General features: G+C 52.8%; 1 protein-coding gene across 18 annotated transcripts in view; it reads left to right on the forward strand.

Moving 5' to 3' along the window:
- Positions 1–17,329, forward strand: part of COBL (cordon-bleu WH2 repeat protein) — a 260,115-nt gene extending 242,786 nt beyond the window's left edge. For 13 of the 18 annotated variants that reach the window (XM_032643481.1, XM_032643491.1, XM_032643484.1 and 10 more), the window contains 4 exons: positions 1,149–1,246; positions 2,475–4,324; positions 5,214–5,333; positions 6,032–8,916. In XM_032643481.1, coding sequence (XP_032499372.1) covers positions 1,149–1,246; positions 2,475–4,324; positions 5,214–5,333; positions 6,032–6,454 — 2,491 coding nt within the window. In that variant the 3' untranslated portion in view covers positions 6,455–8,916. Of the gene's footprint in view, positions 1–1,148; positions 1,247–2,474; positions 4,325–5,213; positions 5,334–6,031; positions 8,917–16,039 lie in introns of those variants that run through there. The other 5 variants (XM_032643490.1, XM_032643497.1, XM_032643495.1 and 2 more) reach the window with 1 other exon arrangement.
- Positions 17,330–23,085: the final 5,756 nt, after the last annotated feature.

Below are 23,085 nucleotides of genomic sequence, written 5' to 3' on the forward strand. Positions count from 1 at the left end.
CCACATTCCATGAAAGAGAAAAACACAAGTTTAGTAAATGCATTCAATTAATTCTTGGGGCAAAAGCAACAGGAAACGCAGCCTTGAGCCTCCCGTGGTCGTTGTTGGTTGGTCCACAGCCACACAGATCTCGGCCAACGCTCTTTGTTTGCCGTGTCAGAGGATATTAGCTGAGACGGGTCTGGAAGCCACTTCCTGGCTCCAAAGGGACACGATCACCAAGTAAGAAAGGCTCATTTATCAGAACACAAACTTTGCTACATAAGTGAGGATGGTACAAAGCATATTTCAAGCATCATTATCTCGGCCTGATTAGTAATGATGGAAATCGGTCCTCGATTTTAACGGTCAGCGGGAAAGACCTTCAGCTTTCACTGAAGAGTGACAATCACCCCATATGTGTCTCTGTTCTTGGCACAGCAAGAAAACGGAGACAAGAGCCTTTGCAAAGGCTGCTTTCAAATTGCTTTGGCAGCCGTTGTCTTGTGGGTGCCGCTGTCCAGGGACACAGATAAGGAAGGTCCAGTTCTCCTTGGGGGGATGGGGGGACATCTCCCTGGATGCCCGGGTGGCAGCACCACGCGGCACCTCTGGATACATACGTGGCCAGCCCTCCCCGGTTCTGGACCCCCTGCGAGCTTGGGCTGCGCCATCCTGAGCTCACGCGGTTGCCTCTCTGTGAAGCAGCAATAAGGACCTCACCTGCTTCATATCTGCTTGTGAGGTTTATCCTAGGATGATCTGGGCAAAAAAGCCCCAGGTAGGTCCCCGCGTGGGAAGACTGCATGAGGCACTGGAGGGCACTGTGTGGGCCCCCTGCTGTGGGCGTTTTTCCCCCATCCAGTTAAAACCTTGAGGGGCCTGGGGAGGGGGATGGGCTGGGGAGGCTGTCACCAGTGTCACTGCTGCCCTGAGGTTTGCTGTAGTCGTGGTGTTCACTGTGCACCACACACACACACACACACGCACACACACACACACACCCCATCTGCGTCCCAGTAGGTCCAAGGGCAGCAGTGGTCCAATGCCTTTGGAACTGCAAAAATTTGACTATGAGTTGTACCTTCTTCAGATATTTCCAGAAAAGAGTGAATTACGTAAATAAGGAGATAAACGAATGCTCTCCCTTTCTGCTTGGTCTTCCCTAGAAGTGGAAGAGTTGCTCCAGCCTCACATGAGGATGAAGACCTATTCATGACCGGCCAGTTCCAGAAAACCCTTGCAGAACTGGACGAAGAGCTGGAAGGTAAGCAGCGCCTGCTCCTGCTTGGACCTTTGCCCCATGTGGCCGGCGCTCTGAGGGTTATCTTCTCTGGCTGAACTTTATGGCATCACACGGGGAAGATGTCTGCAGAGGGAACGCAGCTCCGTGTGAGGAAGGCCCGGACTGGGGGCTGAGCACACAGGTGAGCACAGCTCCCTGGAGGGGACCTTGCACCTGGGCTGCTGAACAGTCCCGAGGAAACATCTGAGCAGCTGCTTAAAACCTCCTCTGAGTAATACTGATTTTGCACATTGAAAAGTCTTCCATACACATGAGCAGAAAAAAAGTTCTCCAGTCCTCAAATGAGTTAGGGAAACACTGGGTGCCACACAGGCAAACAGGGCTGTTTATTAAACCTCCAACCCTGTTACTTGCTAATATGTGGGCTGACTTTCAAAGGGAAACGCAGAACACAGTGTGTTGACAGGGACCCCTCTTAGAGTGGGGCATCCCACAGCACTGCGATTCTGTGCATATATCAGAGAAATAATAGTGTAAGGCCGAAGCAGATGCAAATCAGCTCAGTAAAAACTGGAAATCTTTCAAACGAAGGCACAGAGTGAAAATCAACTAGGAAGTAGATATTGGCTGTGCCCTCAAAGAAAACAAAACAAGAAGAAGGAGACAGACTCCAGAGCTGGCCCGGAGTTTTGTCTGACTTGCTTTTCAGTGTTCCGTCCTCAGATGGGGCTGACAGGGCTGAGCAACCTTAATCAGCCTTACTGTGTCCTCTGGCTCTGCCCGCAGGGCTCACTGCATCCTTTAGGGCTAATTCTGATGGGCTCGAGGCTTAGTCATCTGCCTCTTAATAAGCAAAGCAAGATCAAGTTGTGCCATAGACTTTGTGGTGCTCCTGGTGAACAAGAGCAAAAGATGAAAGTCAAAACCCCCCAATCCACCTTCCCACCCTGCCCTGAGGTGGTGTATATGGAGGGCTTGGACTTAGAGATCAGTCTGTAAGTGAAGATACCGGCAAAATGTTGTATGATACCTCAAGGCATCACAGATCGGCAGACAGGTCCTCTGTTGAGTCATGCAATCTGAGACTGCTTCCAGGCATGTGTAGATGGCAACCCAAAATGACACTTTAAATAACTTACACCAGAGGCACCCCAGAGAAATCAAAGTCGGGGTGCAATTTCACTGAATAAGGGGCATAGTAGTTGTCCGAGCGGTGCCCACCCGTGACCTGTGTTGTGCTTCTTTGCAGAAATCGAAGAAAGCTATGAAACCGACTCGAGCTTCCTCACCAACTGCATACACAGCATGTCCGGTCGCTGCCCGCAAGGCACCAACATCCCCGACGGCGATACCGAGGCAATCCCAGTGACATTCATAGGGGAGGTTCTCGATGATCCCGTGGACTCGGTGGCATTTACCAACAGAAACAACAACGCTGGCTCTTTCGATGCTGGGAGCACAGCCAGCAAGAAGGCCCAGCTGCCGCCGTGCCAGGCCGAGCACAGCCAGCAGCACGGGCAGAGGAGGGCGGCGGGGCCTGGCTCACCGGCTCCTTCCCAGGACCCTGGGAGAGAAGTCATAGTGGCCTCGACCAGCACCTGGAAGGATGTGACTCCCAGTAAAATGGCGCCCAAGGCAACTTCTGCTTCAGCGCTTCACACGCACGACCTGAATGCGAAGGAGGAACGCAAGGTGGTCGGCTCTGCTCATGGCGGGAGGACCCTGGCCACCAGGTGGGTGAGCGCGCAGCCAGGGAAGGAAAAGGAAGGAGATGATAAAAGTGACGTCTGGACACTACCGCCGTGGTATCGAGACCAACACCCAGGGGGGAGTTACGGGCTTAAATATGGCCTCACAACGTATAAAATCGTCCCTCCAAAGTCAGAGATGAAATGTTATGACCGGGGAGCATCCCTCTCCACGGGTGCCATCAAGATCGACGAGCTAGGGAACCTGGTGAGTCCCCACACGAATGCCGGCAGGACCATAGTCCCGACGTCGCCCACTCTGGAAGCAGAAGCCCCGCCCATTGGAAAAGTCAAAGAATTCTGGAGGTCCAACTCTATAGAAAAACACTCTGGCCGGCCCACAGAGGGGGCCAAGAGGACCTCTACCCCCACCACGCCCACGAATCTGCAACCTCAAGAAAGCAGACTCAGAGCGGAGCCCGCTTCCCCAGACCCCAAAGCGACATTGCCCCGGCCCCGGTCCCCCAACCCAGAAGATGGGAGACCTCTGGAGGAGGGCAGAAGCTGGCCACTCCCAGCAGCTGCTTGTCCCCTGGAAGTGCCAGCAGCGAACACCGCAGAAGTCCCGTTTCTCAGACCTCAGAGAAGGACATCCAGCCAGTACGTGGCCTCTGCCATTGCCAAGCGGATAGGGACCCCGAAAGTCCACACTGACGTGGGGAGGAAGCCTGATAATGCCCAGAAGACATGTGAAGAGCCAGACCCACCTGGACGACCTCCCATGGTGAAGGATGGTACCACCCCCAGCCTGTACCCAGAGACAGGCGTGCGTCACAGTGGGGACGCATCGGCAGCAGGAGCGCATCCCGGAGGGCAAATCAGCAGCCCTTATGGGAAGCTATCTACTCAAGACGGTCCCACTGGCATCCACAGAACTTCCCATGGACCACTCATCACAGCTGCCCAGAGGGGTCAGGCTTCCGTGGGACAGAGCTGTGGTCTCAGTGGAAAGCAAAGCCCAAGGAAACACAGGACCAGCTCGGCATCTGATCCCAAGTGCCAGCCAGCCGGCACGAGCCCCCCACCTGCTCGCTCGGGAGGTGATGAGACTCCAGGCAGTGCCCTGGTGAATGGCTCCAGGTGGGTCTCCGTCCACAAAGAGCCTCTCCACTCTCCGAGAGTGTCTGATACAAGTAGCCACGCCGAACAGGAGCCCCCAGAATGGGAGGAAAAGCCGGGTTTGTCAAGCACAGATGTACCTGAAGCCGATGGTACCCTGCCAGCCAGTATCTTTGGGCCAAAGAAGAAATTCAGACCCGTGGTCCAGAGGCCAGCCCCGAAAGACACATCCCTGCACAGCGCCCTGATGGAGGCCATCCACTCGGCGGGAGGGAAGGACAGGCTTCGCAAGGTGAAGTCATCAGCGGGCTCCTGCCTCAGGGATGGGCCCTTCCCCACACGCACCCAGACACAGACTTTAAGGTGGCATCGGAGGAAGGAGTGCCGGGCTAGGGATGCGGGTGAATGCACAGGTTTAATTTTACCTGGATTTCTGTCTCCTTGCCTACAGAGTTGTTTGAATAGAACCATTAAGGGGCCAAAACTGATGGGTTTGGGGTCGTCCACACTGCCTTTAAGGCTCTTGACTGCCCTGGGGAAAGATGTCGCCAATACATAGCCCTTGCCTGGTCGCAGGGGAGTGGAGAGGAGGGGGGTGGGGCAGGGGGGATCATCCATAACTGGTCCTTGAGCCTGGAGGGGTAGATGGAGGGTCAGGCTGGGATCCCCATCACCCTGCATTTTCAGCAGTGGTGGGCTGTCATGCTCCAGTAACCTTGGGGACAGTTTTACCACACCTGCCCCCATGTAGGCATTTATCATCCTGCAAATGTTATTTAATAGCTACACCAACACTGATGATTGGGAACTGTGTCCTCCATTTTGCCATTGAGAAAACTGGGGGTCACCCTGCCAGCTAGTGGGGACCCAGGCCTCTCATCCAGGTCTGCAGGACTTAAAGGCACATATCTGCTCAGGAAAGCTAGGACCAGTAACAGGAGGGATAGGACATTCAGGGGCAATCATTCTGTGCTACCCCAAATATATAACCTTTGATTTTTGTATAGTGTGAGGTCAATCCAGAATCTCAACCGATAATTTTACCTTCTAACAGACAGAGACTGTGAAACTGACCCTGTAGGTCTGAACTGATAACTATGGGTTTTCTCTGCACTACCTTACTGTCAGCATTCCCCCGTCTCCTGAGTGACATGTGTTGACATAGTTAATAAATATTCTAGACTCCAGAACCCGGCTCAGAGGGAGGTCCGAAGAAACCGTCCTACACAGAGACAGACAGCGAGCGCTCAGCCCTGCTGGCAGCCATCCGTGGGCACAGCGGCACCTGCAGCCTGAGGAAGGTAAGAGGGGCCTCCACAGCTGCCCCCCCCAGTGATCCCGGGGATGCTGCAACAGCCAAGGCAACCCCCGATTTTGTAAACGATGCTAAGTCATCATCGGAGTAACCAGACCAACCTCAGGAGAGGCATTGAGGGGCCGCCCCTGCACAGAAACTCTCCCTCTCTCTCCCAAACGTGTAAGTCCTCCCTGCATATCTAGCTCTGTGCACTTCCCCAAATTCCGGGGACGCTGAGCCTGGCTTCAGGGCTTAGATCACCCAGCAGTGGGAGGCGGCAGCGTCTCAACTCAGGGATGCAGTTGCTGGTCTGGCACAGCTGCAGGACCACCTGGACTGGAGCTCGGGGACAGAGGGTCATCCAGCTTCCAGAGCCAGAATCCAAGGAAAAGCGGAACGGACACCTTCCCTTCCGTGTTTGGAGGAGGGGTCATCCCCATTGGTTGGTCGTTGGTGTGTGGCCTTGGGGTCTGTCCAGACACGCCACGATGAGGCAGGAGGGCAGGGGTCTCAGTAGGGCCAGACTGACAGCCCTCCTCCCTGCCATCAGTCACTGCCACCACCACCACCACCCCCGGCCCCCAGGAAAGCCCAGGGATGGGAAGCAGACACGCCCCCTGGGCTGGCTGCACGGTCAGATACCCTGTACTGCCTCTTGGAAAGGACATTTGGGACACTGGCGTTTAACCGTCTCATTGCTAGGTGACGTCCTCCGCCTCTGAGGAGCTCCAGAGCCTCCGCGATGCCGTGCTGTCTGCACATGGGGCAGAACCACCGGGGCCAGAAGACTTTGGGATCCAGTCCCCACCCGCCCTGCCGCTGCCATCGCCCCCATCCCCTCCAGTCACCCGGGCTCCCACCGCATCCCGGACGGCGTCCAGGTCCAGCTCGGGCCCCCTCAGCAGCCCGGTGGACGCCAGGCAGGCCTTGATGGACGCCATCCGCTCAGGCAGAGGGGCCGCGCGGTTGAGAAAGGTGAGGATGCGTGACTGCGCGTGCGCGCTCCCGTGGGTGAGAGGACAGGAGAAGAGTGCCCCTGGGCAGACGCGCCCTCAGCGTGGTGGGAGGTCTGCCAAACTCGCTCCTGGGATGCAGGGAGGGCTCCAGTGCACTCCTAATCCCTGAGCGCGTTTCCACCACCCACGGCTGCCTGTGATCCAGGACGGCCACCTGTGATGCATCCTGAAGGGCCCGCACCACACTCATGGCCTTCGGCCGGGGTCCAGGCGACAGCATAATTGGTTAATTAGTTCATCTTTCTCTCTTTCCTTCTTTCTTTCATAATTTATTTTTCTTTTGCCAGCATACATTTTGAAAATTATTGCATGTGACGTCTCTTGGGCAGAGCACACGTTTCTGGTTTTTCTAAAGCTTCTCCTCTATCTGGTCTTACGCTGGTCTGTACATTTATGCCCACCTAGTCCCTGAAAGCAGTGGAATTTGTGGCGCCCAAAGTAGGGTTCCCAAATTGAAAGGGCCTTTGGGCCAGATGGATTTTGAGATCTCCTTTAACTCCAAAATGATTCTGTGCATGGACTGACCCTCTCTTCCTGCCTGTTTCTAGTGGGTGGAGGAGTTCGGCTAATAATAGGGAGGTGGTGACAGGTATTATTTTCTGAGAGATTATGTCCAGACCCTAAGCTTAAGTTCTCACATGTACCTGAAGAGGTCAATACTAAGATTATCCTCATTTTACACAGAAAGTGAATGAGGCTCAGAAAACCGGAGTAACTTGCCCTTGTTCACATAGGGCTGGACCCAGACAGGGGTCAGTCTGGGCACAGAATGTCCACTCTGCACTGGTCTGCAAGAGAGCAGCTGGCCCACGAGACCGGTGGGCCACTTCCACAGAGGGCGGCAGGCTTTGCTGAAAAGGTTTCCCACCCAGGAGCCTAGGGCCTAGAAGGCAGTCCTCGCTGAAGCCGGGACGCCCAGCGGTGCCACCCTGGGCAGGAGCGGTCTGAACGCCACTGACTGGGAGCGTTCCTGGGGCCACGGCCACGGCTCCCGGGTCAGCCCCAGAGCGTGTCCGTGTGATGGAGAGGCATCCACGCTGTGTGCTGTGGCCCCGTCAGGGACCCAAGACATCACACAGGGAGGATGCTGAGGGCAATTCATCACTGAAAGCACAGCCCAGCCTCAGGGTGCTAGGAAAAGAAAATGTGCTTAACCACATGGCACTGGATGGCAGCCAGTTTCACACTTTCTCCTCTGGATGGGGGGTGGGGCGAGGGGAGAGCAGTTAAAATTATTGAGGGCTTTTGGGTTTTCTTGTTTTTTCACTTCTATAGAATTTATATATTTATGAACTTAGAACATTTATTACATAGAATGAGGGAAAGGTGAAGAAATTGGGCTGCATGGCTAAATAAGTGTCCTAATAAATGAACCATGTGGATTCTGATGAAAACAGCTCTGGAATTCAACCCTGAGACAACCTCTTTCCTCCAAGCACATTGCAGTATCAATTGAAAGTAAGTGCCTGTCCGCCGGTCAGAATGGCCATCATCAAAAAGTCTACAAATAATAAAAGCTGGAGAAGGTGTGGAGAAAAGGGAAGCCTCCTACACTGTTGGTGGGAATGTAAATTGGTGCAGCCACTGTGGGGAACAGTACGGAGGTTCCTTAAAAAACTAAAAATAGAGTTACCGTGTAATCCTGCAATCCCTCTCCTGGGCACATATCTGGAGAAAACTCTAATTTGAGAAGATACGTGCACCCCAGTGTTCATTGCAACACTACTTACAATAGCCAGGACATGGAAACAACCTAAATGTCCATCGACAGATGAATGGATAAAGAAGATGTGGTACGTATATACAATGGAATATTACTCGGCCATGAAAAAGAACAAAATAATGCCATTTGCGGCAACATGGATGGACCTAGAGATTACCATACTGAGTGAAGTAAGTCAGACAGAGAAAGACAAATACCATATGATATCATCTATATGTGGAATCTGAAAAAATGATACAAATGAACTCATTTGTGAAACAGAAACAGACTCTTGACATAGAAAACAAACTCATGGTACCAAAGCGGAAAGGTCGGGAGAGGATAAATTAGAAATTTGGTATTAACAGATACACACTACTGTATATTAAATAGACAATCAACAAGGACCTACTGTATAGCCCAGGGAACTCTACTCAATATCTTGTAATAACCTATAGTGGAAAAGAATCTGAAAAAGAATACCTGTATAGGATAGATATACATACATCCATATTTAACTGAATCACTTGGCTGTACTCCTGAAACTAACACAGTATTGTAAATCAACTATAGTTCAGTTAAAAAAAAAAAGAAGAGAAAGAAAAAGAAAGGAAGTGCCGGTCGTTCTCAGAGAATCCAAAGCAGCACAGCTGGTTATCAACCTTGATGGTCTGGCTGGTCTGAGGGAACGATTTCGAGTCTCTAAAACACTGTTTCAAAGTGAGAACCACAGGACACCTACATGCTGAGTCAGATTTTCAGGGGGTTGAGCCTACTCATGTGTAATTTCTAGTATTTATCAAGTCACTTTACTTTGAGGTTTGAGATAATTATCCATGTCCTTTGAGCTTTTGATACAGTTTGAGTAATGCTGACTGTAATTATATGACGGCTGTACTCATTTCTCGTATACATCATCTCATTGGCTGGTTTTGGGTCATTTCAAATAGCTGTTTCTCTGTCCACCTCGCAGGAGTCACATGGATCAGGGGCCCAGAGAGAAAAGCCTGCCTGGGCTTGCACAGCGGGGGAGAGGCCACCACTGCAACCTTGAACCTCAGGCTTTCTCTCTCTTAGAACGTGTGCCCATACCTTCCAGAAAATAATTTTAAAAAAGCAAGTTTGGGAACTGTCCAAAAGAGCAGAGGAAGCTGTTTGTGCCACGAGAAAGAAAGTGGGGAGAAACGCAACGACAGTGGTAGGAAGGGCCGGGACCTGCTGGCCAGGGGGTGGCGGGACACAGACGGGTGTGTGTGTGTGTGTGTGTATCCACACAGCGGGCAGCGCGGCCCTGGCAGTGCCCGCAGGAAAGGTCCAGGGGGGCTGAGGCCAGGCCGTTGCTCATCCGGATGTCAGCTTTGTGGCAACAGCTTCACATGGCAGTCAAAAGCCCACGTTTGGACTGTCTCTTGGATTAATCTAAGTGTTGGGACCTGCGTTACCCATCCTGGGAAGGGTGAGGCAGTGAGTCTGGCGCGTCTGAGGTTTTGATGCCCTTGGGCTGTAAGCTGGGCCTGAGTGAGCACGATGAGGGTGACCTGGGAGACCCTGTCCCTTTGTCTACCCAATGCACCACATCTTACCTAGAGGCCTAAGGGCTGAGCGACAGGACTGTGTCACTGCTCTACACAGCGACCCACACAGACCCCCTCCCCTCTCCCCTGCTTACACTCTGCGTCTCAGGGCCACGTAAAACCTGCCGAAGGACATGTGACTTCGGAGGCCAGGACCTGGACCTTCCACCCAGAAGCCTCAGCTCAGCCTCCATCAGGGACACCCAGGTGCGGCCAGGACAGCCTCACCTGGAACCAATGTTTGTCCTCCTGGAGGTGTGCACCTGACCTCGTTTTCGACTGCCTCGCCCTCCCTATTGGTGTGGAACAGCAGACCTGTGACACCAGGGGACACACGTGCGATCCAGGTGACCAGGGCCAACTGCGCCTTCCCTGAGGAGTCTAGCTAGGCGGCACTTGTCTGCGGGGCGCTGGCCGTGAATGTCTCCGTGACTTCGCAGCAGTTGCAGTTTGGGGTGTGTTACGGCGTTTACTCGTTAGCTCGAGTCGCTTGAGCTTTGCCTCTTTAGCTTTCTTTCACCTTTTGGGCTTTTAAAGTTGCATCACCTCAAGGAAAGTGAGCTAAGCGTGGGACTCCTGGATCCAAGCAGTGTGGGCTGAGCTGTCTGTGGATTCTCAATACGAGCAGAGGCTCCTTCATCCTTGGTGTTCAGTGATGCTCCGGGATGCGTGTAGCCAGGATAGCGTCCCGGACTGCGGGGTGTTCCCGGCTCTCCCGGGTGGCGGTGGGGGGCTGCGGTGCGTGAGTCCTCCAGGCATATGCCTCCAGGAGAAGCAGGGCATCCGGCTGTCCCGGGAGAGCTGGCAGAGGTGAGGGACTCTCACTGCTAAGGCGGGCACAGTTACTCACCCTTCCCTGAACACACGTTTTGCGTCGGTGACGATGCTGCTTATGATAAAAGACCACAGGGTCGATTTGATGTAGGAGGAATCACCACCTTAAAAGTGAGTTGGCCGCTTTTCAGGGCGATTGGAAGTCTGTTTGCCTCCCTCCGCAGTGTGAATTGAACGCCCCGCCTCTGTGTTTGCGGTTGTCAGAGACGTTGCCCACTCTGTGTCTTCCCTCCAGCCCCAGATAACAGCGTCCTCGGCTCTGCTCTGTCTGCTGCCCCTTCCGCAGTGGACACTGCCCTCCCTTGCTGGGGGCAGGGCTCAAATGGACCCCAGAATCCGCTTCCGCCTTCCACTCCATCCTGCATTCTTATTCATGGTGAAACTGTGTGCGTTGGACAGCCTCTGTCGGTCTGTTTTAAATGCGTTGTTTCAGAGGGCCTGGAATGGACACCAAGTGCCCTTTTCATCCGTGTTTATATTTAACACATTCACACGTCCAGCCATTCATTTCGCAAGCATTTCCTGAGAACCCACCAGGGTCCAGGGACTGTAGTAGCTGCTTGAGATGGAGAGATGAATGAAGCATTGTCTGTGCCCCCTGGGGACTCTCAGCCAGGAGAGAAAGAAGGGGTTGGGGGTTTGTCCTTGACCTTAGGGACATCTCACCAGTTAGAGACCTGGTGAAAGCCCCAAGACCTTCTCCTCGTGTGTCCTAGCTTTGCTCCAAGGAGGGCAGAGAGCAAGCATCTCCTCTGTCCAGACCTTCCTGTACTGAAAGTCTGCAGCTTCCATTCCACAGATGGGAAAGTGGGGCACAGATGTCCTGAGGGCCTCGTCCTGGCCTTAACTAGGTCAGTGCCGCTGCCCAGCCAGACTCCGCGTCAGCCCGGCACGGGCGGACGCCTCTGGGAAATGCCTCTTTAAGCCCCATGGTGGGCACGCCGCGGCTGGGCCCTCCCAGGTGTGTGTTTTCCCACCACAGGAATTAACTGATTCAGATCACACGTGTGTCCTGGCGCTTGGCCTTGGCAGGAGACCCTGTGAGAAGTGATTAGGCATGTGACACCATCGCCATCAAAGCCCAGGGAGCCCCTGAGCCAGGACAGAAAAGAGTTGCAGCAGCAACTCTAGGCCATGCTGGGCTCGGCAACGCACAGTGTAGACCTTTGATGTGTTTCAGTGAAGTTGGGAGAGTTCAGAGGCACAGACAGGTTATTTCTGTCTTTGCTGCCCTGTGACCATCCTGCCTATACAGACCTTCCATGTGACCTGTTTTTCCTGCAGGTGGAACCCAGGGATGCCTGTCACCACTGCAGTGACCCCTCAGGGCCCTCACGGGTGCGGTTCCCTATTCCTGGAAGGAAAACGTTTCACCTCCTAGGGTTACCAGCTAATCCCCAGTCGTCCTGCATGTTCCTGGATTAACCTCAAGCCCCCAGAAAGTCTCCCCCGGCCCCCAGGCTGGAGGAGGTTCCCCAACAGAGCATCACCTCATTTCCCCCCATAACCACATTGCAGCCTAATTTCAGCAGTGATCTGTGTAACTCCTGTGTGAGCTTGCCCTCCTCACACCGTGAGCTCCAGCAGGTCCCAGCACCTTGCACAGCCCCAGACACAGAGTGGGTGCTCAGTAACTATCTTTTGGGGGAAGGGAGAGAGGGCGCCCATTCTTTGCCACCATATTGCCTGGCTCTCCAGACCAATGGCCGAGTGCAACTTGGGGTCCCCGTGCTCAGAACTCGTCTATTTCATAGTCGTGATAAACTTGCCAAGAATCCACTTCACACTGTAAGAGACCGCCTTCTTTTCCTTTGGAGAATAAGGTAAGTTCCGGACATCTCCGGTCTTCTGCCAACGGTCCCACTCCCGTTCTGCAAAGCTGGCTGACAGCTGCATGGCTGGGCCCCCTGGGAGTCCGTTAGCCGCCCCCACCCCCACCCCAGGAACTCATCTGTCTGGGTGGAAAGAAGGGACCTGAAACAGAGAATCCTGTCGCTCCCTGACAACTTCTTTCCTTCCCCTGGACACCAGCCCTCTGTCACCACTCTTCATTTTACCTTTTTCCGTATAAACATCATTTTCCTTGGCAGGTGAGGAAACAAAATTAAACTTGGATATTTTTACAGCTTTCTGACTTGGCCTCAAACTGCAAGCTTTGTCCCTTCATTGATTTTCTTCTTGTCCAACCAAAATAAGAAAGAATCTTTCAGGAAGCTTGAAACCTTTGGGATGCCAGGAACACTTCCAGTGTTTTTCTTCCAAGCTGCGCCTTGCAGCACGCCCTCCTCCCCCGGGGGGTGCCCTCTGTCCTCCTTGCCCACCTGAATTTGGTCACACCCATCCCGGGACAGGTCCACTGGTCATGTGAGTGGGCGCTGGGCTGCAGAACGCTCCCCTGCCCCACCTAAATAGCAATCCCTTACCAGTGTGGCTTTAAGCTTGGGTTGACACTAATGGCCATCAGTGTGGTTTATGCTACCTTGTGGCCAATTCCATCACCAAGCTGTCTTTGTTGAATTGTCCAAGTCAGAGCTTTTTAAGGCTGTCCTTCTTCAGTTTCCTTCTTGACACCAAAATTTAGGAGTTCTCCTTTTCCTTCCTAGATATTTTCTTAGTTTACTGAGAACTTTTACAATCTGCATGCAGCCATCATTGTTGCTATTAGTGGTGATGAGAGCACCTTCTAGGTCTCAACCAGCCAGGGATTCAGAGAGCCCCCAGCCCGGGTCTTCTGCACCAGCGACACTCAGGCTAGTGTGAAGCAGGCTCACTGCCAGGAGGGCAGGTGATGTCCAGCCCCTGCTTCCTTCACTCGCCTGCCCTGGAGCTCCCCTCACTGGGTCACAGTCCCACCTACTACCCCTCTGTGTCCTGGGAAGTTTAAAAGTGGCTTCTCCCAGTCGGGCCAGGCTTTAGGTGACCGAGGCGTGCAGGATGTCTCCTGCCTCACCCCCAAACCTCCGTTCAGTTGTCATCCCATCCCGGCCACCAGGACGCTGGTGCTGGGATGAGACGAAGTGATGGTGGTGCTGGTGACAACGCGATGAGGTATACCTCGAGCCTCACCGGGCGGGTCTGTAGTGCAAATCCCATCATCCCCATTTACCGGGGAAGGAGGGGGCACCCCCTGCCTGAGACTCCCCCAGCCCAGATGCAAAGTCAGTATATCCATACAATGAATTACTACCCAACAATGAAAGGAATGTACACGCAACAACATCGATGAATCGCAAAATAATTATGCTGAGTGAAAGAAGCCAGACCAAAAAATAAATAAATACATGTCAAAACATATCAAGTTTTACACTTTAAATGCGTGCAGTTTATCATATATCAATTAATTTGTTAAAACAATAACAGTAAAGATACCTTTTAAAAATCCCTCCCCCTCCCATGGACCCGACCCCACCACTGCCTAGCTCTGCTTCCCTTCACTGTAGCTTCCAGATGTCCCGCCCACTTGTGCTGCTCCGTTTCCCCAGCATCCATCCCCCACCGGCCTCCTCCTGGCCGCTCTCAGAACCGCCCTCATCAAGGTCACAATGCTGCTAGTACCCTTGGATGCAAGAATAGCGCCCTTTATTCTCCTGACCCTTTTCAAAGGTCAGGAAATGGGATAAACGTACTGTTAACAGGATGCTGGCTGCATTTTCCAATAACAGGCTCAATCTGTTCTTCTCTGCCCAACACACACTCTCTTTTCCCCGTGTCTTGGACACTCTGTAGCAAACTGATTTTGCTTTTCCAAACTGACGATTAAAATCTTTGTTTTGAAGTTAGAGGTGGCTCACTTCTAAAGGTGTCTAGGGTTTGAAGAAAAACCCATTGAAAACGTAACTAACATAATGTTTAAACATAAGCTCATCTGTGTGTCCCACCCTTGGGGCCCTCTGGTTCCCGTTGCACTGTTTGCTCTCACCACGTGCATCCTTGTGGACGCGCACTCCCCGCGGCTCGGCCAGCGCGCTGCACGTTTCCCCTGCCCCTCTGGCCACGTTCTGGGTCTCCTCTGCCCAAGGCTGCATGCGGCCCTGGAGAGAGTCCCAAGACCTCTTGTCTTCCGAATCTCCTCACTCTCCCAGGCAGACCCTTGACCGTCCAGACCGCTGGCCCCCGATCCCACCTCCAGCCTAAGCCGCCCTGTGCATCGGACACGAATCTTCAGTGCCCTCCTTGACGTCCACCGTGTGTGTCCCATGGGCTCCATCCAAATCAGCAGGTCCAGTCTCCTCCCTCCACGCCCCCAAACTCCACATCTCATCCCGTTTCATTTCTCAGCCTGTGTGGACGCCGCGGCAGCCAAGGAGACACTGATGGGCCGGTGTGCTCGTAAGAAACGAGCGGGTGGAGCCCTGCAGTCGTGGTCATGGCCTGGGGCCATGTTCTCTTCTCAGATGAGCCCTCTGGGGACTGCTATTTACTAGTATTTGGTCCAGGCCGAGACAGCACTCTACACCCCGGTTCTCCCATCTTTATATTGGAGGCGGTACCCGCAGTGATAACAATGGCAATAATGCGTCAGTGATTGAGTTGAGCTGAAGTTTTAATGAGATGAGACTTACAGTGTGTAAGTGCACAGGAAATATTCCAGGTGGTGTCTGCTTGGGTCCTTGGATGTTCGCTCTGATAACGCACTGAAAAGTAGGACTAGATGCCCAGCTCCCAGCGCTGTTCCAGTTTGAATGTGCTGAGCTCGGTGGAACCACGGTGAGAAATCCAGTGTTCCTTTCACATGGTTTCACGTGAATCTGTCGCTCTTCTTAAAAATGCTGCTCACCTTGGCCTTCAGAGGCATGGAACTGTTTCCTTCAAGATTCTGCACTTGGGCATCCCAGGAGCGTGCAGGGCTGGACTCAGAGTGGCAGGGTGAGCTCACGCATCGAGTGGGCTGGGAACGTGTGGGTTTGCAGTTGCCCCTCGGAGCCGCCCCCACTCACTGGCACCCAGCAAGTCCTGCGCCCGGGGACGGGATGGGGATGGATGCCATGGTTCCAGCCCCAGAGTCCCCACGCCAGCAGTGACAGACACAGCTGCTGGGAGACCACGGCGGGCCAGGTAACCCACAATGCGAGGGGGTGATCGGATCTGCCCACCCAGGACTGGAAGCAGGAATGCCTTTGGCCAAGAGATGGTCTGAACGCTTCTTGAAGAAGGAGTCCTTGTTTTCCAGCAGGAAAGGGGCATCCCCGAAGGAGAAACCCCACATGCAGAGACCAGCCCAGAAGAGGGACCCCTAACAGACTCAGAGACTGGGAGGGGGCTCAGAGAAGGCCGGGGCTGGGGCCGGCTGACGGCTCTGGGAGAAGCTCAGGGACCTGCAGACACATCTTAGACCCTCCAGCAGTTCCCCATGTTTTTTCCTGAAGGCTGTAGCCAGTCACTGAAAGCATTCGGGCATGTTGTTTGTGTTTCTGAGAGTTTTCTCCTTGGGGCTAAAAGTTTGATGGGTACAGCGTAAACACTCATTGTGTTGGGAAAGGAATGTTGCAAGGAGGGATTGGCACACAGGTCCTCAGCACCCGGATACCTGCACCCTGGGCTCCGCCTCACGCCCTGAGTAACTGTGGTTCTTTCTTCACTGCAGGTGCCCTTGCTCGTGTGAATCAGCAACAAGATGCGATCGTGGCAGAAACCCCCCTGCAGGATGCTCACCACTCACGAGCACCACCCGGCAAGGGATACAGGGGTCTGGTGGCTTCCTGGTCTCCAGGCCAAAACTCGCCTCGTTGACTTTCAGTCTATATCACGGTTCAAAGGGACGGGGATGCCACTCTGCCACGCGGCTTGTGCCAAGGAAATGTATTTGCCTCTGAATATTTGAAGTTGCCAATAAACTGTTCTTGTTGGCAGGTTAATGGGACTGTAAACGCTGGAGCCCAACACACTTAATTACATTGATAGACAAAGCGGAAAGAATCATGCCTTAGACCGATTTTGGACCTTGGAGACTTAACCACATGTAGATGGTTAAAACCATTTAGTTGTTGAAAATCTTTCTGAATTCTAGGGAAAATATATATATCAGTTGAAACAATCTGAATGTCATATGCTACTTGATGTAAGAAAAAAGAGTTGGGAGGCTTTTTCAAAGGTGACATCACTGAGTAATGAAAGTATTGGATCCTTATTCCTCAAACATTTGGGGTGAGAACCTCATGGAGGGTGGCAGACCATGATCTGTCCAACTAAAGCCATTAAAAATCAACCATGATCACCCAGAATAACAATCACACGTGATATATGAACATGGCAGGTCTGAGTTCTCCTGAGGTGTTGGCTGAGATCAGAAGGACGTTGGAGTGGATGGCAGTGCCCACGTGGAATGCTGTCCCCCAGCGGGCTGTGATGTAGCGCAGTCCTCCCCAACCGAGGGCTGAGCACGGAGCCCGGAGGCTGCCCTAGGAGCCTTAGAAATCCTCTGCGGGGCAGAAGCGAGGATGCTGGGTCCGGATCAGATCAAAATCGTGCTGGTGTTTCACAGTGTGGGTTTGGTCTCCATGCTTTTGCCCGGCAGGTGAATGGCTGCTGTGGATCACGTGGCAGGCTTCTCATGGCACACAGCGCCCGGTCTCTGGTATTTATCTCAGAGGTCAACTACGGCTGTAGGAAAAGCTCTTTAAGAGATGACTAGAAATCAAGAGGAATTCCTGAAATAAAATTTCTGTCTTAACGAAGCAACAGATATGGCGGGATCCTTTGAATGTTTCACGATTTCAGAGCCGGGCGTCACATAGGACGGAAACTGCTCCGCGTTATCTGATGAATGCCACTCACCTTCCCCAGGGCGGCCAGGGCATCCAGCCAATCGCTCTCACACCACACTGTCTCTACTGTTGGTCTTTTAGTGCCACAAATAAAAGAAAATGAAAGTGTAGCCTTCGTGTGGATTTCATGACTTCAGACCCCAGTTTGTTTGGATACCCTGCGCCCAAAATAGAAAGGAGACATTCGTTTATTCAATTGGTACTTTGGACTGCTTGCTACCCTCTCCCGGGCACTTGTTATGGCAGATGCCAAAACAGATGGGAATCCCTGCCTTCATGGCATTTAAATCGTAGTGGAGGAGACAGACCATAAGCGAAATAAGTGAACAATATACCGAGTATACTTAGGTGCTGGTAAGTGATTAGGAGAAAAACATGAAAAGGGATGAAGTCTAAATAGGGAGATGAAGAAAGGCCTCTTGCTACAGAGACGTTTTAGTAAAAACCTGGAGGAAAGGAGAGGGCCAAGCATGGGCGGATGCCTAGCTGGCAGGGAAGAGAGAAGGTACAAAGGTCCTGAGGCAGGATTTTGCCTGGAGTGTTGGAGGAATGAGAGGAGGATAGTGTAGACGTGTGTGTGGGTGAGCGGGGTCCGTACAGTTTCCCTGGCCTCTGGCCCCCGGTTCTCACACACGACTTGGTGCCCCATCGCCCAGAGCAGCCTTGTTCCCCAGCAGACCAGGAGAGCAGCAGATGTGAGGGGAGCAGAAGCGCAGCCTGAGGATGAGAAGGGTGGCCCTCTGAGTGCACAGCCATCTCATGTTGCTCACGGGGTGGGGGGGGACCAACCTGATACTAAATTTATACCTTGTTGCGTTAGGTTATGTTCTGCACCCCACGCGGAGTTTGGGCTGCGCCTGAGGGATGGGGCAGCCTTCTGCATCGTGCTTTTGGCTTTTTGCAGAGTGTTTCCCAGTTGTGCTTGGCGGTTCTCAGGTTCAGTGGTGGTGAGGCACCATTTTCCAGACCAGGATACTGAGTCCAGGAAGACTAGGCACCCGCTGGGGCAGCTTCATCGCGTTATCCTCGTTCTTAAATCAGTGCTTCTATGACCCCTGTTCCTACAGAATTAAATCTGAACTCCTAAGCCTGTAAGCCCCCCTCACCAATCCGAGGCCTCAACCTCAGCTCTCACCCACATGGAACCACCACCAGGGCACTGATGCAGCCCGAGGGCGCATGGCACGCCCCTCACCCCTCGCGCACTTCCCCTGCCAGAAATGTGCCGCTCCCCTCACCACGCATCCCACCAACTGGGAAACCCAGCCCTGTGCTCACAACGCTGCCACCCCCACCACCCCCCCGCCCGTGTGCTCCTGCGGCCAGGCCTCCTCGCTGCCCCTGGAAGCTCACTTCTGCCGTCAAAGCCACCCTTCCCCACACATCACTCCTCAAGCCAGCCCCTCACCTGCCCGTCTGCCCACAGTGCACCAGCCTCAGGGCAGGAAGCAGGTCGGAATGAGCTTTCCAGGCACAGAACACATGGCCCTGTGTGCCAGGAAAAGGCTTGGTTTACACAGCGTAACTACCAATCGTGTCTCTTCTTTCTCCCCGAAGGTCCCAGTGTAGACACTACACTCAATGGTCTCCCTCACTGTCAGGTCCAGATGAGGTGTTCAGTAAGTGCTCAGGGAGAGATGCGCGTCCTGAGAGCTGAGATTAGAGCCCAGGTGTCCTGTGTCCAGTCCAGGGTTTTCCCCATTTTCGCTCTGCCTTCTGTCGGAAGGAACTCAGAGGAAGGACCGGAGAGACCAGGAGGACGACCCCCAGGGTTCCAGGCGGCTGAGAGGCTTTCAGAAGGAGCTGAGAGAAGGGCCTTCAGGGAAGCCTTCCCACCCCTGGCTCTGGCCACAACCTCAGATCGGGCCCTGGAATCACCTGACATCTTCGGTGCTGAGAGCCCAGGACCACTTTCCCCGTCTTCCTGGACCACGTCATTTCCTCATCCCTGCAGCGGGCCTCGGGGCGGAGAAGTGGCAGTTCTGCCTCTTGTGTATCTTTAGAGCAGCAACCTACTTACTAAGAAGTCCATCCGTAAAAGGGGTTTGGGCCAGGCTGGGTGACCATGTGGCTGCCCCACTGCCTCCAGGGGGCCCCCATGATGGATGGTGAGCCCAGGACTGTGGGCTCGACCTAGTGACCGAATCTGGGTGGGCCCCCGTTTCTAGATCTGGTCTGCTGGTCATGGCCCTCCCTCTGCCCTGCTCAGCCTGGAGGCAGTGAAACAGGTCACCCCGGGGAGAAAATTCCAGAAGGACCTGCTTAGTCAATGGCTGATGGGCAAATGCCCAGCTGTGGGGTGGAAGGGAGATTTCCTAGGAGACAGATGGCTGTGAGCATCTGGAAAGCCTCTGAATTGCAGTGAAGGGGAGGGCAGGGAGGGAGAGTGGAATTCTCCTCAGGGACAGGTCTGCAGCTGGAGGGCACGGCTGGCCGAGCCCAGGCCTGAGGGCAGGCGACAAGCAAGATGGTGGCATTTGGGAGATCAGGAGTCGGCTGAAAAGGGACTCAAAACGTGGTGTGATGAGCAGCTCAGAAGCAAGGCAGTGTCAGCTGAGAGCCGCTGGCAGCCCTATAGAGAATACGCCTGGCTTTCACGTGCCAGTGGAACTTAAACACTGATGATATTTTAGGACACACAGAAACATCTGCACAGGCCTGCGGCCGGCCTGTGTTTTGCGGCAGGTCTGAGCAGGGGAACCAGCCCCTGTCCTGTGACCTGGTGTCACACCAGCGTCTACCAAGGACAGCTCTGGGCCTGTGGGTGATGTCATCCTTCTTGCTTCTTTGGGCAGCCTGTGAGTCCTAAGCAGGACTCCGAGAACCAGGAATGACAGATGTAATTTCCTGGTGAGCAATCGCAGGACCCCATCCAAACATTTCCTGGCACCAAGGATTAGCCCACGAGGGCTCCCACAGAAATCGAGCCACAGAAAAACTCACGGGAAGTCAGGGCGGGGACCTGGCTCCAAAAGGTAGCCCTTGGGGGTCCCCGGGTGCCACTGGTCCTGTCTGAGCTGGGGCTTCCCACGTGGGGTGGGGGGTGCTGTCTCTGCTGCCCTGGAGACTGTGGCTCTGAGTCACCTGTCACCCGACCATTCTCTGATGAGACACTCTGCAGGGAGAAGATGGGTAGAGAGAGGAGGCCAGGTGCCTGGCTTGTGCCCGGGAGGAATCCAGCCGTAGTGAGACCGCGCACTGTGAAATGCTTAGACCCGTCGGGCAAATTGATTCTGCCCCTCGTCCAGAGGAGGAAATTGGAGCATAGGAAAACAACAGTCATTTGCCGAGATGACGCGGCAGGCGAGGGTCTGAGCGAGAGCCAGTGTGTGTGCTGGAGGCCTGTGTCCTCTCCTGCTGCTCTCAGGATGCCCAGCGGCCCACAGCCAGCAGGACCCAGTGTGGCCCCAAGGGGACGCAGCAGTGGACTCCGGGTGGGTCCCACCTGACACAGGTTTCCCAGACCACAGGCTCCTGGGGCGAACATGGCACCCAGTCCTGAGCTGAGAGGATTTATTTTCTCTTCTCCACTTGCTCGCTTTTACCAGATGTTTTTTTTTACCTCTTTATTGGAGTATAATTGCTTTACAATGGTGTGCTAGTTTCTGCTGTATAACACAGTGAATCAGCTATATATATCCCCATATCTCCTCCCTTTTGCATCTCCCTCCCTCCCACCCTCCCTATCCCACCCCTCTAGGTGGTCACAAAGCACCGAGCTGATCTCCCTGTGCTATGCGGCTGTTTTCTTTCCTAAGCAAGTACTCATTTGATTGTTTCAAAATTAGGCATGGCCAGTCGCTGTATGTGACACTGAGGCTGCCTGGGAGACAGATAAGGCTGTTGGCTGAGCCATGTCTAAACGCTCCTGGTTTCCCCGGTCCCTGGTTCCCATGATCTTCAAGTTCCCCAATTCTGACTCTGGACTCCAGCCTGGCTCCCAACCCTAGGGGCCACCCTCTGAGCATCTCCCAGTGACTTCCCCATAGCAGTTGTGGCTGTCAGCCCACAGCCCCTGTTTTCTGTGGGCTCCTGCCAGAGAAGGGCAACCTTTCTGGGATGATCTATCCCATCAGAACACTGTTTCAATTTTGGTGAATCACTGAATGTTGCTATCGGTGGGAACTGCACACCTGCCTGCAGAATGAATGATTCACGCCCTTGCTGCCCTCACAGCAGCTCTCTGGATTAAGCAGCCTTGGCATTTGGCCTGGCCATTTAGACATTGCTCTGGTTTCAGATCCAACCCACACGGGTACTGGTAAGCAGGTACTGGTAAGAGGCATGTTACAGGGTGGTTAGGATGTGACTCTGGAATCAGAAAGCCCCAGACGTGAATCTCAGCCCTGTCACACACCCTCCCAGGCCACATGATGGGGACAAGTGATTTAACCTCTGAGTTTCCTCAGCTACGGCATCAGCAAAAGTCGTTTTGATAGCTAACAATGATAAACGTATGTGCTGAGCACAGAGCCCGGGACACAGGAAGCCCTCAGTAAAAGCTGATTAATATGGTATTGGAGATACTGTTTATTAATAAACAAGTTCATTTATTAGTTCTAACAATTTTTTGATGGAGTCTTTAGGATTTTCTACATATAGTATCATGTCATCTGCAAACAGTGACAGTTTTACTTTTCTGTTCCAGTTTGGATTCCTTTTATTTCTTTTTCTTGTCTGATTGCTGTGGCTAGGACTTTTTATAAAACTATGTCTAATGAAAGTGATGAGAGTGGACATCCTTGTCTTGTTCCTGATCTTAGAGAAAAAGCTTTCAGCTTTTCACTGCTGAGTATGATGTTAGCTGTGGGTTGGTCATATATGGGCTTTATTATGATGATGTATGTTCCCTCTATACCCATTTTGTTGAGAATTTTTTATCATAAATGGATTTTTTAAATTTAATTTTATTTATTTTTTATACAGCAGGTTCTTATTAGTTATCCATTTTATACATATTAGTGTATAAATGGATGTTGAAGTTTGTCAGAAGCTTTTTCTGCATCTATTGAGATGATCATAATATTTTTATCCTTCCTTTGTTAATGTGATGTATCACATTTACTAATTTGCAGATACTGAACCATCCTTGCACCCCTGGAATAAATCCCACTTGATCATGGTGTATTATCCTTTTAATATATTGCTGAATTAATTTTGCTAATATTTTGTTCAGGGCTTTTGCATCTATGTTCGTCAGGGGTGTTGGCCTATAATTTTTTTTCTTGAAGCATCCCTGTTTAATCCATGCTGAGGAGGTCTGAAGAGAGTATTGGTCTGAAAAGACAAGATCCGTGGATTCTAGGTTCAGGCTATGTCATGCATGGCTGTGTGGCATCAAGCAAGTCACCCTTTGTCTCTGATCTGCAGACTCTTGTAAAGCGAAGGACTTGGAGTAAATGATTTCTGGGCACCTGGTGTCCTGGAATTATGCTTCGCAGCCAAAACATTTCTGTTGCTCATGTCAGCCAGTGTCTCAGGAAACAAAGTCTTACTCGAATGATTTAAGGAAATTTTAAAGCAAAGGTTATTAAGCAAAGTGAGGGCAGGGTTTAGGGAAAGTAATAAACCCAGGGCAAGCAACAGGGAGGGTCCTTACCATTCCTCAGTCTGTAAAGGCAAGGGAAGGGGCAGTTACTGCGAGCTGGCAGGAGTTCTAGGTGTAGCTGAAGGTGGCTGGACAGGAGATGTGACCTTAGAGAGAGAAACACAGCTACTGCCAAACCATGGCCGGGCAGAAATAATAAATACCCCGGACTCTCTTCTGCGCTCCTGCCTCTTCCAGTGCGTCCCACTGTCCAAATCCAACCAAAACTCACAGGCAAGAGAACTTGTTGATGTAATCCATGTCTGCTCAGCCTCCAGG

Source organism: Phocoena sinus, chromosome 9 (assembly GCF_008692025.1).
Source record: "Phocoena sinus isolate mPhoSin1 chromosome 9, mPhoSin1.pri, whole genome shotgun sequence".
Classification (NCBI taxonomy): Eukaryota; Metazoa; Chordata; class Mammalia; order Artiodactyla; family Phocoenidae; genus Phocoena; species Phocoena sinus.